We start from the raw sequence: 20,758 nt of genomic DNA, 5'->3' as shown, positions 1-20,758 counted from the left end.
TTAGGCACTCGCCGTGGGGGTCGCACCACAGGCTCCACGCCAGGTTGAATGCGTAGCTGCAGTGAGCTCTTAAACTCCCCGACTCCCTGAAACAGTTCGTTATTCATATTAACTATTGAGTCTTTACTCATTTTCATATTAGTATTAGTGCAACTTGTAAGTGTATTAATATTATTATTAATATTTAAGAGCCTAAGCTGTACCAAAGAGCTTAGCCCTAGGATCGGTCTAACCGGTTCATTAATAATTAAAAACTCAGTGTTGAACCACTCATTGTTATTAATATTATTATTAGAATATACTTTTAATGTGACCTTTCCTATAGGAAATAATTTTCCTCCACCAAAGACTTCTATTAAGGTTTTTGTCTCAGACATTTTTATTTTTGTCTCATCATCGACAATTTTTTTTAAGGTCCCGCAAACTCAAAACATTTATTTGGGCCCCCGTGTCACACTTAAAACAGACCCTCTTATTTTCAACTTGCAACAACGTATTCCATTCATTTTTAGTAAAATCTATTGGGTATACTAGTCATAAATCATGAATGTTATTAATATTATCCAGCTTTTGATTCTTAGACATACATCCTACACTAAAATGATTTAATTTTCCACATTTTAAACAAGTTTTTCCAAAGGCTGGACACTGCCTAGGACCATGTACCTTATTACACTTTTTACACTGATAATTGTTTTTATTCAAGTTATTTTTATAATTATTTTGACAATTTTTCTTATTATTAATATTATTATGGGGCCTACTATACTTAGCTTTGCTATTGTTGCTCGCCGGGGTAGTCAGCTGCCGGGTTGTGCTTGCTGCTGCCACCGCATTCACCTCCGAGCTGTGTAGCACCATAAGTTGCTGACTGGACAGCTCCGCTGATCGACATATGTCCAGTGCCTTGTCCAGTGTGAGGTCCTTAATTTCTAATAATTTTTGTTGCACTCGTGTCTGTTTCACGCCGATGACGAGTCTGTCCCGTAACATCCTGTCCTTTTGTTGACCAAAGTTACAGCTGTCTGCCAGTTTTCTTAAGTCTGAGTAAAATGTGTCAAAATTTTCTCCGTCTTGTTGTACTCTTCTATTAAAATTGTAACTTGCCATTACTTCATTACTTTTCGGCTTGAAATATTCGTCGAATAACTTGATAACTTCCTCTAATTTCGGTTTATCTTCTTTTTTTAATACGTTGAGGTATAGTTCCAGGGCTGAAGATCCAATGCAATTTAATAATAATGCTGCTTTTCTTGGTTCAGACAACTTCTCAAAACCCGCCGCCAGCATAAATATCTTAAACGAATCCTTGAATTTTTGCCACTGCTGCCAGCACGTATCCAAATCTTCCAGATCTATTCCTCGCGGCATCTTAAATTCGACACCACACATGTCGCCTTGCATCGTGGTCGTTGCCCCGTCGGCCATTGTCTTGATGTTCAGTCCAAACTTACAATCCGTTTTAATCTGATGTTTTGTTCGAAAACGGCTGCGCCATGTAATGTTGTATTAAATAAAATAATGTTTCTTCATGTAATTTGTGTTTATTTTAATATTTCCACTCGGATTAACTTAGTAATTAATATTAATACAATGAGCTTAGTGTGCACGGCTCTGGCCAAATCTTACAAGTGAAAGTCTATCAATTGACGTTGACACATGACAGGTGACACCTACATACGACATTGACAATTGGTCACTTGGCTATGAGTGGTCTCTGCTACAGACCTGTCGCGTATAGTAATACCTACTTTGGTATGGAGCGAGTGACGCAGAGGCCAACGTTAAAGAAAACATTACGAGCCGATATCAAATGCTATTATTCATTTGTAACATTCCGACACTCGCTTTGAAAGTAATATCATTGAATGAATGACGCTTTATGACTATGAATCGGGAGGACGAAATAAAAAGGCCAAGAATAACTTCGATTCCGTAAAAACTCCGACAAAAACGCGAACTTAAAGGTTCAAATTGCTGATTGAAACCTGGCTCGTCTGCCTCCAATTAACATTCCGCTTTTTCAGGTTTAAAAAGAGACTAAAATTCAAACCTCTAATTAGCTATTACCGACCATCTAAAGGTGCAGTCGCAGTTAATGTCCTAGCCGTATTTGCAATTCAATTTTTGAAGTGAAACTTCTTTAGTACTTACCAACCGTTGTGATTTGATACTCGATGAAATGGAAAAGCGACACTACAAAGATACAAACGCATAGGTACATCTATAAAGAGCATCTGCTGAGTTTCTTGCTAGTTCTTCTCGGTAGGAACGACATTCCGACATAATAAATAAATAATTTATTGTTTCACCAAAATATGAACAATGGTTAATTAAACTAGTTGACGATTCAAAAGCACTTGTAAAAGTTTACTTGAATAAAAATTTATTCCACTAGCTTATGCTCGTGACTTCGTCCGCGTGGACTACACAAATTTCGAACCCCTATTACACCCCCTTAGGGGTTGAATTTTCCAAAATCTTTTCTCAGCGGAGGCCTAAGTCATAATTGCTATCTGCATGCCAAATATCAGCCCGATCCGTTCAGTAGTTTGAGCTGTGCGTTGATAGATCACTCAGTCAGCCAGTCAGTCAGTCACCTTTTCCTTATAGATTCTATTCTATGCTATCTATAGGATTTAGACTGCGAGAGAATGAGATACAATACATTATACAGTTTTTCCTAAGGTTTCCTATTATTTCCATTAATTCACAATTTAAAGCCTCTCTTGGTAACAATATTTTAATAAATAAATAAACTCTACAATTATCCTACTCCTGATACTCTACATTCGTCTCATTTTTGAAGTTTAGGTTTCAGGTTTCACTTTTACCGCGTGTGAACTGCGCACACTCATATTTTTAGGGTTCCGTACCTCAAAAGGGAAAAAGGAACCCTTATAGGATCACTTCGTTGTCTGTCTGTCCGTCAAGAAACTTATAGGGTACTTCCCGTTCATATAGAATCATGAAAGTTGGCAGGTAGGTAGGTCTTACAGAATTACAGTTTTACAAACTTAAAACAGAGATTTTTTTATTATTGTGCATAATAGTTTTTGATTTATCGTGTAAAATGTCAAAAAAATACGACTGCTGTACGCAACCCTCGGTGCGCGAGTCTGACTCGCACTTGGCCGGTTTTTTATTGTTTTCTATCATGTCTATATCCATCGTTCAATAACGGCATTGATTTTACAGCTCGCAGTAGTGGCTGAACTATGATTTCATCAAATAGTTTGTACTATCATACTATGTGTGGGTGAGCACCTAAAACCGTTTATGTTGAGTAAGTACCTACCTACATCGGTCTCCCTAAGCTGGCCCGTGATTGGCTCTCGTGTCAGGATAATGCGGGCGGTGGCTGACAACGGTTATGAACCCTCTGATTTAATTGAAGATTCCATGTTCGACGTCCACTATATTCTGACACCATTGTCTGTGTGTCGGTGGGAACTACGAATCTATCAATACTTATTAGTCATAGTCAAAGTTTCATATCATTCAGAGGGAGAGTTTCTATCAATAATTCTCGATCAATGAACGAAATAATTAATCCATACTAATAATATTATAAATGCGAAAGTGTGTCTCTGTCTGTCTGCTAGCCTTTCACGGCCCATCCGTTCAACAGATTTTGATGAAATTTAGTACAGAGATACCTAATGTGCTATTTAGTAGTAGAGGCTACTTTTTATCCCAGAAAATCAAAGAGTTCCCACGGGATTTCTAAAAACCTAAATCCACGCGGACGAAGTCGCGGGCATCATCTAGTTCAAAATACTCTGAAAATAAAAATAAAAAGATTCTTAGTTACCAATGCAGTTGAGAATAACAGCTGATGAGGACATAATATATTATGCTAAGTATACCTACTCACAAGTAACTGAGGTGATGGCGGGTAAGAGACGCGAGTAGGTACATACCTGAAAATAAAACACAATTAATAGCAAATTGAAATGATTTTCCATCTTCCAACACTTCCAAAAAAGGGTGGTAGTGCCCCATCCTTTAGTGTAACTTGTCTTAGCGGGGGCACTACCGCTGCCCCCTGATAAAATCAGTACCCTTATTATAAATGCGAAAGTGTGTTTGTTTGTTGGTTTGTTGGTTTATTGGTTTGTTGGTCTGTCCTTCAATCACGTCGCAACGGTGTAACGGATTGACGTGATTTTTTGTATGGGTATCGATAAGGACCTGGAGACTGACATAGGCTTTTTATCCCGGAAAATCAAAGAGTTCCCAAGGGATTTTTAAAAACCTAATTCCACGCGGACGAAGTCGCGGGCATCAGCTAGTGCTTTATAATGCCATTCAAAAAATATCAACTTTAAAATTTCTGAGTAACCTTTAATTAAAGTAGGTTATATAGTGAATGTAGGTGTGAAAAGTGTCATTTTCTCGTGGAGCGCGATGGTAAATAAGTTGACACTGCTGAGGCACCTGCAGGCGAAGTCTAATGGGCTCAATTATCGGGGCCGCGGATTGGGCCATTACGCTACCTCCCCACGCTCGCTGCTCTCCTAGTTTCACATCTTTCTAGAAATATACCAAGCCTTTAAAATTGTTCAAGATGTGATTTTTCTTGAGTGTTCCATTAATTCTTAATGAGTGGGTAAGTGTGTGGTAAGTGGGTTGTAATATTTACAACCTAGAAATTTTCATGAAGTCAAAAATTTCTACATTAAAATTAAGACCTCCTCTAAGAAAGGACTTTCAGAAATTCCGCCCGAACGAAGTCAGGGCTAATCACCACCCATATTATAAATGCGAAAGTGAGTCTGTTTGTTGGTTTACCAATTGGTTTGTCCTGCAATTACATCGCAACGAAGCAACGGATCGATGTGATTGTTTGCATGGGGAGTGACATACCTAGGCTACTTTTCAACCCGGAAATTCAAAGTTTCCACGGGATTTTTAAAAACCTTAATCCACGGGCGGATGAAGTCTATCTAGCGGATCTAACGAATTTTCGCTTCAAGAAAAATTACATAGGTAGGTATGTGTGTTATGATAAAGAAAACCACATTATGAAAATCACATCGATATTTTATTGTGGTAGGTGAAGTTGTTTCGGGAAATCCCATGTTATTTTTACAATAACACGTTTATTAAAGTGATACAAACAAGTATACATATTGTCAGAAGTTTCCTGTTTTCTTATTAAAATCAGCATGATTTGGTTTATTCAAAACATTGATCTGCGTAGGCAAAGGCATCCATTCGTATCTAAATAATGATCCATAGCAAGAAATATAACTACCTACCTATATTTTACTTGATTATAACATTATAAGTAGGATGGTATGCGTTAGGTCGAGACGGCAATCGGGGTGGGAACGCGAAATTTTTATTGTGTTTATTCTATCGATGTTGCTGTCATCCAATAATGTACCTACCAAACAGAAACTGTTGTTGTCACATTTTATGTTTTACATACGTAGCTCGTGCATGTTGGTTCCAAATGGCGCACTAATGAAGCCTCTACACGTTGAAATAGTCTTCAAATTCTTTTACTTATTTGTATAGGTTACTATAGAATCGCTATACTCGTAGGTAGAGTTACAAGTAAAACCATCTTTTATTCGTTAAATAAACAGTAGTCTTTATCAATACACACACGTCGTCGACAGTTGCAACATGTCAACTCATTAGAGATAATGTTATAAAAGATATGCAATCTGGCTTATTAGTTCGCAAATGATTCATGTGTTATTAATTCCCTGTTGGTTTATTTTGAAATGTGTGTGAATAAGAATATGTGACAAAACACGATCATGACAATCTCAATATGTAAGAAAACTACTGTGTTATTTTCTTCGGATATTTTAAGTGTACTTGAACGAATTTGTTTTATTTAAACACCTACCTATTACAAGTTTTTATGCATAATGACTGCGCTGGGCAGGCGTGTTCGTCATCACATGGCTAGACTGGTCGCACCGGAAAGTCACGGAAAAACTGAAACGTGTGGTAGGCTGGACATGAGTGACATGAGCTACATTAGTAGGTACAGAGGCCCATGAATAAGGACCCCGGACGGGTTCAAACTTCAAACAAGTAGGTTAAGTCATCACACATAGGCATAAAAGGTCTTACATAATGTCCGTATCATCCCGGCAAGCTAAGGTTAGGACAAATGTGTAGAACGTAAATGTACCTACCAAAACCGTTTGAACGTTTATTAAGTAGTAATGTTATATGATTTTTCAAGCACGCTGTAAACCATTTGTAATTAATATCACTCACGATAGTTTAAACGCTTAAGTAAATGAGGTACTTTAGCACTGCAATACTGGAGGCCGTTATCATACACGCGCCGCATGACGAATCCTACGCTCCGAAGATAATAGATAGTTATTAGTTATTACACAATTTTGTTGCTATATATATAATAACTCTTCAAACTCGAATGCTCACAAAATGTTATTTCTTACTTGTAGCAGTTTATTTTGTGTGAAGCTATATTAACTAGATATCGGCCTCGACAGTTCGAGGGGGAGTGATGTAGCCATTTCCATTTAAAAGGCACTGTATTGAAAATCACAAAGTTCTATAGATATAATTCAGGTCAATTCATGCAAGTCTACATCGCGATTGTTCAAGCTCAACCAATACAAGTAAGAACTCTGTCGGACTCACCCGAATTTAATATGAAATACAACAATTTTAGCTCTTCCATTAGGATTTTTGGCGTTAGTTCGTCCGCGTGTATTTACGCCACCTCCCATACGGTCATGCTGATATGAAATTGCATATGGGCACAAATGCACTAAAACCGCTGACGATAGGTACCGTTAGAACATCTCAAACAATAAAAAGCTACTACTCATGTACTCAGTCACAACGATAAATTAATTAATCTTACACTTTATATCCTTGTGAATGGATAAATCAGAGCAGAGAAATTAAAATTGAATTAAGGCGATTGAAGGTTAAATAATACAAATTTAATCCTGGATTAATGCAATCCCGTGATTAAATGCGAACGCGTAAGCTCAGAGCAAATATGATAATATTTATCGTCGATATCTGCTTACCGGTTCGGAGTCAACGATCTTTCGATGGAAAAGTGCAAATAATTAACATTTATCTATACTACGGGCTCACTGGAGGCCGTGAATCGATTTAGAAAGAATTTTAATGTGTCTGAGAATTATACTCTCGTCTTAAATTTTAAATACAAATCATTCAGCTATATAAAATAGGTCCGAGACTGGTTGCTATCTACGAGCCTTATTAGTAAACTCAGAATCATTCAAGGGGCGATGGAGAGCGCTATGCTTGGAGTTTCTAAACGTGATCCGCAGAACTAACCGACTTAGCTCAGCGAGGTGTAAAGCTGAAGTGGCAATGGGCAGGGCACATTGTTCGAAAAACCGATACTGTACAGGTTGATGATGCTGGAATGGCGACCCCCACTAGGTGGACAGACGACATCAAACGAGTCGCAGAGAGCCAATGGATTCAGGGGGCGCAAGATGGCGTGTGAAAGTCCCTACAAGAGACGTGACGAGACGAATGTCCAGCAGTGGACGTCTATCAGCTGACGATGATGATACTACGAGCTAACTGGAAGCCATGAATAGAGTTAGGAAGTTTAGAATTTGATTCTATTGGCGTTCAATTCAATTCATTTTTGTAAATATTTTCGGAAAAATAGCATTAGGTAGGACCTTCAGGGTTATTTTCGTCCTGTACGTCTGTCCATAAGTCTGTACTGATCTCACAGCTATTTTATTCAGAAGCTTTTAGAACTGTCAAGAATTTCTTTACAATAACGATGCTACACAATAACATCATACGTAATCACGTAATCGCAAGTAGACCACACCACTCACACAATTTAAAATCGTTTCATGTTAAAACATTGTAGCAAAATTACGCAAGTATACCAACTGCTAGTTTGATTATATCCGTTATACTCAAGCTTAATGAGCACGATTCAAAGCTTCTCAAAAAGGAAAGAAATACAAAATCTCTCCCCAACTGAAAACTGCAACGGAGAAAACGCCTGAGGAACTAAAGATCTTTTCTTACAATTTTTACAAAGACATCAAGAGGCTATACATTTAAATACAGTAATGTAATGGTAACATTACAGCATTATATAACTGTTTAGTGCTATTGTACTAGATTTGAATGCAGAGGAGCTGAGTGGAGGACTTGAATCTCGCTAAGAACATTAAAGTGCATTTTAGTGGCCGTAAAGTGGCAACACACGACCGCTCTTAACCTATAAAGTCAGTCGCAATGCGATTCTACATCAAAGCGAATATCTAAAAAAATTAAGTAAGGCAAAGGTAATTTTTAGGGTTCTGTGCCTGAAGGGTGCCAACTGGACAGTATTACTAAGTCTGTACTGTCCGTCCGTCTGTCTGTTTGTCTGTCTGTCTGTCTGTCTGTCAGGATGGACCGTAATAGGTAGAGATTCAAAATTTTCAGTGACAGTGTGTATTTATATAGCCGCCATTGCTGTAAGAACTGTTTTTTGAATTGCCGAGCTTTGTTATTGAATTCCAAATTCCAACTCTTCAATCCTGATGCTGCAAGGTACTGAACTCTTAAGCCGTGTGGATTTGGAAAGTTTTGTGGGTTAATTGATATTTTAGGTACCAAGCAATTAGCACGTATTAAAACCTACTTACACTATAAAGCTTAAAAAAAGCCGACTTCCAAAACCAGCATAACAAAAACTAGAAATCAAAGCGTGAAGCTCGCCCGACTTCAACATTCAACATACGTGTAAAAAGAAAAGTTATTTTTTACTTTGTATTGTAGTGGTTTTGGAAGTCGGTTTTTTATTTTTTATTCTTACGGGGTTTTTAAAAACCTAATTTCACGCGGGCGAAGTTGCGACCATCACATAGTAGTTAATAATGCGTTATCTTTCTTACTAATCTAAATAAAACATTTTCGTCACTGTTGATATAATATTGTCGTAGAAACTTAATATTTATTTGATGTGTCATGATTGTTGATTTGATCCAAGACAAATATTCGGACACTTGGGAATCCAGTTCATTTAATTAATTTATCGCAGAGCCGTAAGTAAACCTAATCTGTAAATATTTTTTATGATTTTTAGGGTTCCATACATCAAAAGGAAAAACGGAACCCTTATAGGATCACTTTGTCGTCTGTCTGTGTCTGTCTGTCTGTCGGTCTGTCAAGAAACCTACAGGGTACTTCCCGTTGACCTAGAATCATGAAAATCAGGCAGGTAGGTAGATCTTATAGCTGACATTTGGGGGAAAATCTGAAAACCGCGAATTTGTGGTTACATCACACAAAAAAATTAAATTGTGGTCATGAACTTATAATTATTAGTATTTTCATTTTTCTAAGTAAGATAACTATATCAAGTTGGGTATCATATTATGAAAGGTCTTCACCTGTGCATTCTAAAACAGATTTTTATTTATTTTTATGTATCATAGTTTTTGAATTATCCTGCAAAATATCGAATAAATACGACAGTAATACGGAACCCTCATTGCGCGAGCCTAACTCGCACTTGGCCGGTTTTTTTTCTTGTCATCACATAATGAAATGGCTTATAGTAACCGATACAAAGGTATAGTACGCGACAGGTCGAGATGCCAATCGGGATATAAGGTGGGGGACTTCCCGCCGACCCGCACGTTACCCGCGCTATCCCGCACCGAGTTAGAGCGAGGGCTGTGTGCGGGGCATCCCCATCCCGATTGCCGTCTGGACCTGTCGCGGATTATAGGTATGTATTATCAGCAAGATTCACAATGAACCTCTTATCTTATCGGGAATCGCAACAAGTAATATCGATAAGGGCCAATAATAAGAGTTAGGTACTGTACGTTGAATTATGACGTCACTGGACATAACTGAAACTTTTCTATGATGCGTGAAAACGATCTCATCTTTTCCTTCTTCAATAGTTGATGAGTTGATGTTTGATCTGTGCTATTGAGGAGGTACCTATTAGCTTTTCAAATCCTCATCTGGCTCTCTGTCAACTTTCTTCTTGATCTGTTCCATAAATCTAGCCCTTCCAGGCCTGTCAGGTTTTATCATCCTTAGTAAAAGTACTTTTAACTAGCTGCCCGCGACTTCGTCCACGGTTAGTTTTTGAAAAATCCCGTGGGAATACTTCTATTTTACAGGATAAAAAAATTGCCTATGTCGCTCTGCAGATCTTTAAATACCCATGCAAAAAAATCACGCAAACTGTTGCTCCGTTGCGAAGTGATTGAAGGACATACAACAAACATTACACATTTTCGTATTGATAATAATATGGGTAGTGATAAAGTCATCTTTATTTACATTTTAAACACTATCTATTCGAGTACCTACCTAAGTAAATTAGGTGACCGCCAATTCGTCTAATTTTTTCGTGTTGACAAGTGAGCCAGTTGACAGATCATAACAGTATTACGTTAGCGTCATAAAACATTTCTGTTCCCTGCCACTTATGATGTAGGTACTTACCATGAATACCTCCTAATCTATGTTACCATTGAGAATGCGTGACTAATACGTTAATAAGACTCTAACACTGACTGACTGACAGACAACGCATAGGATTTAGAAGCATGAGGTCCTTATTATAATATTTATATTATAAAGTTTTTGAAAATTCATCCCCTAACTACCCGTTCCCACTTGTCGGTTATCGGGTCCGGATTTTTATCGGATGTTCCAGTGGCAGAACATTTTGACACAAAATCGGTTTCAGACAAGTGTGAATAGCTTCATATAAAAATTTTTTACAAAAAAAATAAAAACCGACTTCGTTACACAAACACTAAAAATTGAAAAATAATTTAATTTATTACCGAATATATTATGTATACAAGAGTTAATATAGTTCCATAATAATACTTTTTGGTGCCGGTGCCAATTAGCTTTAGCTGCGCGAATCGTCTAGACTTCATATTTTTATGGGACTCCACCATGGCACCTCATTGGCACCGACCCCAAAAAATATTATTATGGAACTATATTAACTCTTGTATACATAATATATTCGGTAATAAATTAAATTATTTTTCAATTTTTAGTGTTTGTGTAACGAAATCGGTTTTTATTTTTTTTGTAAAAAAAATTTATTTCACAATTTTTAGTGGCCCCATGGAATTATGCTATTACTGGTTAAAAGTCTACTGTTTACTAAGCTATTACACTGATCGCGAGCAATTTACTCTTATCCGTTGAGGAGTTCCAGTATCTATCTTCGAACATGTTCATCAGATCTTCACCAAATTGAAATGGGACCAACTTTGAAGTATACCCTTTCAAACAAAAAAAGAATTTTCAAAATCGGTCTAGGCGTTTTCGAGTAATCGGGGAACATACATAAAAAATAAAAAAAATAAAAAAAGATTCCGACGAATTGAGAACCTCCTCCTTTTTTTGAAGTCGGTTAAAAATGTTCTGCCATTGGAACTTCCGATAAAAATCCGGGCCCGATAGACGACAAGGGGAACGGGTTAAATAGGGGATTATGGGAAATCCCATCGGGTACATGGTGAGTTTTTTAAATAAAAGGTAGTTGAGAAACGTTATATGTCTTTAATCTTATGAGGATACACACTTTGACGTCATATTGTAATGATGCTTCATTTATCACTTTGGTTATTTGTTTTTATGGGACGTGTAAAGGTCAATAAAGCCAAATTATTTGGTGCTCAAATTCCATCTATTATTATTATCGTCGTCAATTGATTGAGGTATCCTTCATACACAGACACTTCGAAATAATATAGGCCAGGGTTGACGGCCGTCCATAACAAATAAGGGTCGAACGTGGCTTTAATTATGCTTGGCAGACGGGAAGCCTTATATAAAAATCTAAGCTGTACATAGAACGCGTGGGGATGACGTCACGCTTTATGTTAGTGATGTACCTAACAAGTAGGAGCCCACGTCACTGTGGAATTTCAATGTTGATTTATCAATTGATAAGGTATGCTGTGGGTACTGTTGATTTGTTATCATCCGCTGGCTCTATGTTCGCATTTAGGCTTTGTACTTGCGGGTTTTTTTTAGTTTTCACTCTACATTGTGGCTATTCTGGAGTCAGGTCACTTTCGCATAGATCATTAGTGTCGCTTTCTATGATTTTTATCGATGGCAGATCGAAGATGAATAACTTATTTAACCTTGCAAAGAAAGTTTTATCAAAATTCTCCTTTCAATATTTTTAGTGGTAACTTAGCCAATTTGGGTAAGATCATTGTCTAAGTTTCTAAAATAGGATACCTTGTTAGCATGTTAGTGAAACGGGCATGTGCACTATTGCACAAGAGAGATTGCTAAAAGTTTTGGAGCTACAGAGTGAGGACGACAGTGAAGTTTTTGGAGTTGAATGCGAAATTTCGTTACATCCTTAGTTGAAAGTTAGAGGCGATAAAATAGGACATCTATTCGATACGGCAGGCGAATGGCGACGAAGCACCGATCAATCTGGCATCTAATAGCAATGTCTGACCGATCCGGCGCCAGTGCGACCGACGCACCTCGCCTCATCACAGTTCTGCGACGGAATTCTAGGATTTTAGTCAACCAATACGTCTTGTCCACGGAACTTGTCGTCTTCCATTTTTAAGGAAAATATTTATCAAAGGAAAAATGTATGCGGTCGTTCCATATTTATAAACTCAAGCTCCAAATATTCTTTCTTGGAGGACAAAAATTTGCGAATTTATACTGAATCTTTTAGAACAGAATTTCTCGGCGTTTTTGATGATAATGTTTTACTTTAAATTCTTACTACGTCCTACTCCCGAATTTGGCCGCTTTATCTATCTACCTATATTACGCGACAGGTTGAAATGGCATTCAGGGAGGGAACGCCCCGCACACCCGCGCTAACCCGGTGTGGGCGAGCATGGGTGACGTGCGGGCGTGCTCGCCTCATACCCCGGTAATAGTTTAAACGGTAACCAGGATCTGATAATGGAGCAGGAATATGGTCACAGGAACTCGTCTCTATTAGAATGTTTTTTGAAAAGAAAAGTACTACATAGTTTGATTTTGTAATCACATCACTTAAAAGTAGGTAATTCTTAACTTTTCATATAAAAACATTGTGTTGTAGATTAGAGCTTAATTTCACCTTTTCGTGATCACTTAGGTAAGTACATTTCCTTATCAACTTTGTTAGCATGCTTCTGAGAAAAGAAATAAATTATATACTCTGAACATAGAGGAAAAGTGAGGAAATTACAACTCAAAAGGAAATAGAAAAGCGCTTTGTGAAATGGCGGTATAGTTACTAACTACGACGTCATAACGCATTAGTAATGGAACACATAACATTCTATTGTAGGAGGGCACACGAAGGCGCAGTATATTTCGACTCTCTACGTAACTACCTACTTGATCACAATCACATACATGTAAAGTGTTAAGCAGTCGTTGTATGCGCGTGACCAGGATCTAATCTGATATGAAGTGATGTCTGAGTGTTCATTATTTACCTCTCGACTTACGTACCTACTCATTTCTACCAGTACAGTAGTACCATATTATTTAGATTTTGTTTCTTGATGATGACAATAAGGTATTTAAAAAGTGTTAAGACTCCCTTTCTGTGGGTTTAGGATAAGGATTACCATTGGTATTAGCCATGATAGATAGGACATTGAATACGCTAGAAATTAATCTCTCTCTCTCTCTTCGATGTATTATTACGAGTAAAATTTACGCGTATAACAGTTGACCTATAGAGTTAACATGGTGCGGGAGGAGTCATTTTGTACGGACTATAAGTACCTATGTGATATTTGTAAACACACAAATCGCCTAATCTAAGAAATCTCACTTAATAGTGTGGCTTAGCTGTGCCACAAGTATCTTTCTACAGGCTATTTGGTGATAGGTAGCTAGGTATAATAATTAGGTACATAAGTAGTCTCAGCCGTGGTAGGTACCTATTCGACCAAATCAAACCAAACCCAAGCCCATTAAGGTCACCAATAACCTGAATTAGAAGCGAATTTCAAGAAACAAGTTAACACATAACATTTAAAAAAAATTAACTAAACAAATATCCGACATAACATTCATCAGACGATCATTTAGTAACTTTATTGCTCTTTTTATGTCCAAGTATAAAATACTGGTTTCTTTTATGTCCACTAATACAATAAAATTAGGGCCATAAATAGTTTAACTAAAATGCTTGTAAAACTCTGCAAAATCATCACGATCGTTTATCATCACGTAAACAAAAATTACTAGGTAAACATAATTCGACGGTAAATAGGATAACGCTTTAGGTAATAACTATAATATTATTGTTAGGGAAGCCATATCACATCATATGTTACTAACGGTGGAACTTCGTTGCTATTGACTATAATGTGATATATCCGGCTAGAAGGACCAAAATGTGTCACGATACGTTACCGCCACACAATGTCAGGGTATAATGTTACTTGAAGTTGAAAATGCTGATTAAATGTACTACTGTGTAACTATGTATTTGTTTAAAAAATATGTAATTACCAACAATAGCTATTTACTCGTAGATTTACGATTACCTACAAAACATCATAATATGTAAGAGCATGAATAAATGTTGCGGAAAAAGATCTGGCAATATTTTTTATTATATAACGCGTAAAATTTTACTCCTCACGCACCATTTTAAGTATTTGTGTCAAACCTGTCAAAAGTACGATTTTAGCCCTGATCTTAAAGGTGAACCGTACTTTTGACAAGATAGTTGACCCATGGAATTAAAATGGCGCATGAGGAGTCATTTTGTACGGACTACACACCACCGTAGGGCCAATTATTAACATTTACACTATGGAGGGACAAGGGTCAATTGTTGAAGATCTAATTAGGTAGGTTGCAAAACGCTAGATCCTATGTAATCTAATAAAGTTTTATTGCATACAAGAAGTGAATTTGATGATTGCGAGAGTTTTTGTTGCAAATGAAATGAGTTTGTTAATGAGTTTGAGATATATTTTCCATTCTCCTGATTTAATAACTTCATTTTAATAAATTTTAATAAATTAAGTAATTAAATCAACCTCTACCGGTTGTAGAGCCATTTAGTTTAGAATTTATTGCCCAGTTTGAAAGTGTTAAAAACTACGTGTAATTAAAAGTTTTCTTTAGCTTTTATTAATTTGCGACAGCGTCAATCTTTGTTTTCAGACTTTATTGGCTTAGCGAACTAGATATAAACTCTAGGGGCACTGTTTATTTTCGTTCTATTCATTGATGTATATTGAATTACTCCCGAAAGAAAAGTAGGTGTATGCCGAAGCCATAAATCAAGAAATGCGTGTCAATTTACTGTCTTGTAGGCTCTGAAGACATGTCTCATCTCTAGCAAAACGGTTCAACCCGCCGTAGCGAAACCAATAATTAATCTATGGGTTTAACAAATTGCCTTACAAACCACGAATAGGTACATTATCTTTAATCTAGGTATAATATTTGGATGCACGGTTTGATTTTCTGCCGGCAAAGTTTTGATTTCATGTTTTTTAACTGGGTAGTTCTATTATAGCTAGTCGCAGTACTGATATTTTAACATAATAATATTATGTAACCTAATGATGTGGTAGGTTTTCAACGGACGGTAACAACGGTGGATGCAAATCGCTTCGTGTTTAAGAAATGAATAGCCAAATAAGAAATATTTCACAAAATCCTTAGGTAACTTAGTGCAATAGAATAAAATTACTTTTTGCTTGAATATTCTATTGCTTATTTTACCGTAAATATTATTTGATAGATAAGATAATTTTACAAACGTATTTGTAATAAAAACGTGTGTCAAAAATTAGTTATCATAATTAAGCTCATGATCAAAATCGACTCTACAATAATTTGTAACCTTAAAAAATTACAAAAAAAGGTTGAAGCATCACTTTATTAAAAATGCGGCAGCTCGCTTAATGACTCCACACACGTTACGTTCCACGTAACAAAAAAGATGTAATAAAGCCGAGCCGATGATTACCCATAAAGACGTCAGATCATTGACACTACGAAGATTTGGAGCAGGTTGATCCTGTATTGAAGGCTGCGCGTGCGAAACTGTATACAGTACGTACTTGATGATGTTGCCGTAGGTCAGAGACGTTCGAGCGGTCGCCGCGCGGCGGTCGGCTGCGCTGCATTCCTCGCGACATCCACTAAATATAGCTTGAGTGAACGAACTGGCCGCTTGGATAAAATCGCATGCACTTTGACAATGCCTGTGCATTGTTAAGTTTGCTCTGGAATCATTCCAATGGAATACAATCCAAACTTCAACAAGAAAAGAGCTGGTAAGTAATATAACGAAGAAAATAAAAAGCTAAATTAATATTCATCATTAATACTAGCTGTATTTACATAGCTATTTAACATATTTACATAATTTCTAAACGCAAACATACCAACGTGAAATACCGCCAAAACTTACACGTGTTTATACAAATCTAATAGCCGAGACACCAATTCTAAAATTCCCATTTTAAATATCGTATGATTCCGCTAATGCATTCATACATAAATAAAAATGTAAATAGCAAATGTCTGGTCGAGACATGGTCGACGAGAGCGCGTTTATTTGCTTATCGGACCCATAAACGCTAACCGTATACGATAACGGAACAATGAGTGTAAAGCACAATATACCTAGTGTATCTACATTAGTGTATGTACATTGAGATATGCTTATCTTCCAGTGTCAATACTCTTTTGTATTGGAGATAATATGGTAGTCTATTTGGCCTAATGCGCCGGACGCATTCTTCGCCTCTGAATAAGTACACACAATGGTTTGACCCATTAGGCTACTCGTGATTTGGAATGTTAGGAGAAAAATGTTGTGGTAAGATTGTGGGTAGATGCGAGTATTTTAAAAGGTTTTTTTAAATAAAAGATAATAAAAAATGACAGATTAAAATGAATAATAATCTACTTATAAGAACGGGTCACATTAAATATCGATTTTCAAAACTAACTTAAATTATCAACAGAATTTAAAATGCAAATGACTCTACATTTATAGAGTTCTATCCAAAAGTACAATTTCCCGCAACGACATTATCACAATATTCCTATCGACGAAAATTATGCTATCTATAATGTTTAGCTAGTACCTACCTAAGTATAATAAGTCATTTTAATGAATTTACATACTACTTTGACCTTTGTCATTTAAGTCTGTTTGTGTTGTTCGCTTACATAATTTATTATATTTTCAACAACACGTCGAAACTGATAACTGGTAATGTTTGTAACATTTGCACTATAATTAAAGCTGAAATAATTTAACCATATAGTCATTTCTTTAATAATAACAATAAAATTGGCAGTGAGTGGAGACTGCCGTTAGAAGTGAAAATTGAAAACTATCTGGTTTTTTGGATTTTCAATTAATTGTAGTAGGTACTTATTTCGGAATCAAAACTTAAATTTGTAAATTAAAACTACATCTATCAGCTCTCCGAGCACTATTAACATTAGCATTTCGGTGACGCGGTCTTGAAGTTTTTACTCATCTCAAAATCACCCTACGCTTCTAAAGAAGTTTTCACTTCAAAAACTATAAAAGTTATTTTAAGACCAGCTGTGATCTGGTCAATATTAGGTACCTTTTTACAGAGTGTAATTTTTAACAAAAACTCTTCGCCCATTTCATACGCTGGAGGAGCAGTTAGTATTTGCAAAATATTACATATAGTCAAACATTTTATTGAACCCAGTAGACAGGTATACACAGATTCTAGAAGTTCTACCGACTGCCCAAGTTTTTGAACGCAAAGTCAGTTTATAATAATGTAGTTTCAAATTGAAATGCAAGGTTTGAATGCCACAAACTAACAGAACAACTTTTGAAAACGTATAAATGCATAGAAGTAAGTAGGTACCTACATAAATACCAAATTGTAGCAAAAATGAGATCAATTCTTACCAAAAATTTTGCTGCAAGATAGGTAAAACATGACATCTTCCTAATAGCAACTTAAATAAACGGAAAAGTTTCTTCCGAAGTTTATTTATCAATTCATGAAAATTAAAATTCTCAAAATGCCCATATAGCTACAGAAATTATTTTATTCTCCAAGGCCCATATCATATTTTATTGATAGCAGAATGATAAATAGTCAATAATTGTCATTTGCTCCAAAAAAAAATTATTGCGCCTTAGCTTATAAGCCGTAGCTGTACGTATTAAAATGCATTTATTCTTTGAGCACGCGATTGTACCGGAACACGGTAAGAGGCTTCTTCCGGTTCAGAATAATTTATGATCAATTATGAAGGAATAAAAATCCTCATTTTGTTGACCGTAAACCTGACAGTTTCGTCCGATTTAGGTCAATTTAGAGAATGATTTGTTGTTCTAACTTCCAACACAACATCAATCACTTGTTTTAGGTAATTATTGCCTTTCATCATCACGCAATGAGCATTCATTTACTAGTAATCTTACAAGTGGTTGATGACGTCAAATGTAGAAAGTTTCATTGGGCCAGCAGTTACCGTCGCTATCAGTGTGACCTTCACAAGAGCAGGTTGATAAGAGATAACGAATCTCTTTGGTCGTTGCCAGCGTAATCTACGTCCTTTACCTTTTTTTATCGCACTACATCATTCAATTTCGAATATCATTTTGAATGTGGTCGTGTATGTAGCAGAGTAATCAATTTTCTTTATCTTTTTTGTTTGTCTCACTGCATCATACAATTTTAAATAATTTTGAATATATATATAAATCGTGTAGGTACACATAGCACGCCATAAAAAATCTGATTAGTCACAGACTTACAAAAACTGCTTAATGTTCAAGGTTTGTGAAGTCTGCCAATTGACACTAGGACAGCGTAGCGGACTATGGCCTAAACCCTTCTCATTCTGAGAGACGACCTGTGCTCAGTAGTGTGGCTGGTGATGGGTTGATCATGATGATAAAAACTGCTTATGTTTTGCGAGATTGATCAGATAGATTCGGATGTATAAAGGTCTCACATTTATTGACACGTAGCAATATTGGAAAGGATGTTATTTAAACAATTTGCGGCCGTCACGTTATGATAGTAGGGCAGCCGGCAGTGGTGGGAGCCGTCGGGCGCGGCGGGCCTGACGTTTTGCGCAAGAGTAGGTATCAGCCGACCGACGGGAAGTCAGCTGGCTGCACTATCCGATACGAGCGGTGCGGGAGGGGAACTCAAATAAATTGATGCTAAGTAGCTCATTTATCACTATATTGCACAGTCATATTTTGCTTTCAGCGGTTCACGATATGAATCCCAATTCATAACATGATTTTCCGAGGATACCGAACGCATAACTGTCAACCGACACTGTTTATCAACAAAGTCGATGAAGTAGCCAATTGAAAAATCAACGCCATTTCCTCGAATCCGTCAACCGTAGGTGAAGCACTGACATCCAAGAAGCTTATGGGCTATCGGGTGCCGATTTTCGCGAGCGACTCGAAATAGAAACGTATGTCGAGCGCGTGCATGCAGTGATCGATCGCACTCACCGTGCGCTCGCAGGCAGTAGGCGCGCCGGTCAGCTGAGCCGTCGGCTGCGGCGTACGAGTCACCGGCACGGCACTGCTAGCGCTAGCTAGTCCGGCACAGCTCTCCGGCTATCGGCGCGGGTGCGGATCCGGGTGCACTGCACGACTCGATCGGGCTCCGGCCTGGGGATCACGGAGGGCACACACACACGGACCGAATGAGTCAAGCGGAGACAACGAGCATCGCGGCTCTCGCGTACTGGCAGCGAGAGTGTCGGCGAGCGACTGAGTGCCGGCGGACCGCGCGGGGGCCGCCGCCGGCACCCGCGCCGCCCCTCGCCGCCCACTTCCTCCGATGAATGACAATAATGGAAGACGTTCAACTCGCCCGCAAACCGAATAATATGAATCATTGCATTAGGGTGCAGCCCCGCCCGAGTCCGGCCCGCAAAACTCGCGCCTCACCCGCCTGAATATTCATGGAGGGCCAAGGTACGCCACGACAGCGCCGTACGTCGCGCGGCCGATAAACCTGCGGTACACATTTCGTAGCGATTGCAATCTGGAGCGCATAGAGAAATGTCGCAGTTGGCCGCTATGCGGGTAATTCCGAGTGGTCGGTCGCCGTCGCTCGGCTCGCAATTAGCAGGTTCGCATGGCAGACGGTTCACGGTGGCTGTGCGGTGGCCGGCGCGCGACGCCACTAATCTTATCTCGGCTAATCTAATCCGGCGCGACGCCCTCTCTTGTGTTTTCTTCCAATTGTGTCCACTCAAGGTAAATTAAAGGGTTTCCCTCGGGAGTTCACGCTATATTTTAATTGACTCGCTCTATAGTCTTTCTAAAATAATTTGGACGCTACTTACAGGACTCCAATTTGAGAATAATCCATAAACATTGTAAAGTCAGAATGTAGAGACTAGACAAATGAGATGTCTAAGATAACTTGAAATAAAATAAAATCGCTTGAAATTAAAAGGTTAAATAACAATTTGGGAAAATCCAATCCAATCCTAATGACTTAAAATAAATTCTCTAGAAAAAATCCTTATACAGAGGCGAACCCCTTTATTGCATTATAATACTTGGTTTTACAATCTTTTATAATAATAGGGTAACATATGTTGCATGGAGATTTATGATAACAGACCTTCGCAAAGAATTGGACATTAAGGTCCCGCCCGGGTCGGTGTCGCGGAGTTGCGCTTTATTTTATTTTGTGTCTTAAAGTTCATCCTCTAGACCGGTTCACCCACGCCCATGGCTCGCACAGATTTCTGCATCTTGCAA

The 20,758-nt window shown here is 37.7% G+C and overlaps 1 protein-coding gene across 7 annotated transcripts in view; it reads right to left on the bottom strand.

The window, feature by feature from the left end:
- shep (alan shepard) overlaps positions 1-20,758 on the bottom strand; it is a 202,947-nt gene that overhangs the window by 122,081 nt on the left and 60,108 nt on the right. The window contains exon 1 of one of the 7 annotated variants that reach the window (XM_069503413.1): positions 19,490-19,913. The exons of 4 other annotated variants lie outside the window; for them this stretch is intronic. Coding sequence is in view for 1 of the 3 variants with exons in the window: in XM_069503405.1 (XP_069359506.1) it covers positions 16,062-16,139 (78 nt within the window). In the remaining 2 variants the exon portion in view is untranslated. Of the gene's footprint in view, positions 1-16,061; positions 16,143-19,489; positions 19,914-20,758 lie in introns of those variants that run through there. 2 more of the 7 variants (XM_034976389.2, XM_069503405.1) reach the window with 2 other exon arrangements.

This window comes from Maniola hyperantus, chromosome 15, assembly GCF_902806685.2.
Source record: "Maniola hyperantus chromosome 15, iAphHyp1.2, whole genome shotgun sequence".
Classification (NCBI taxonomy): domain Eukaryota; kingdom Metazoa; phylum Arthropoda; class Insecta; order Lepidoptera; family Nymphalidae; genus Maniola; species Maniola hyperantus.
This window is presented reverse-complemented; position numbering and strand designations above follow the sequence as displayed.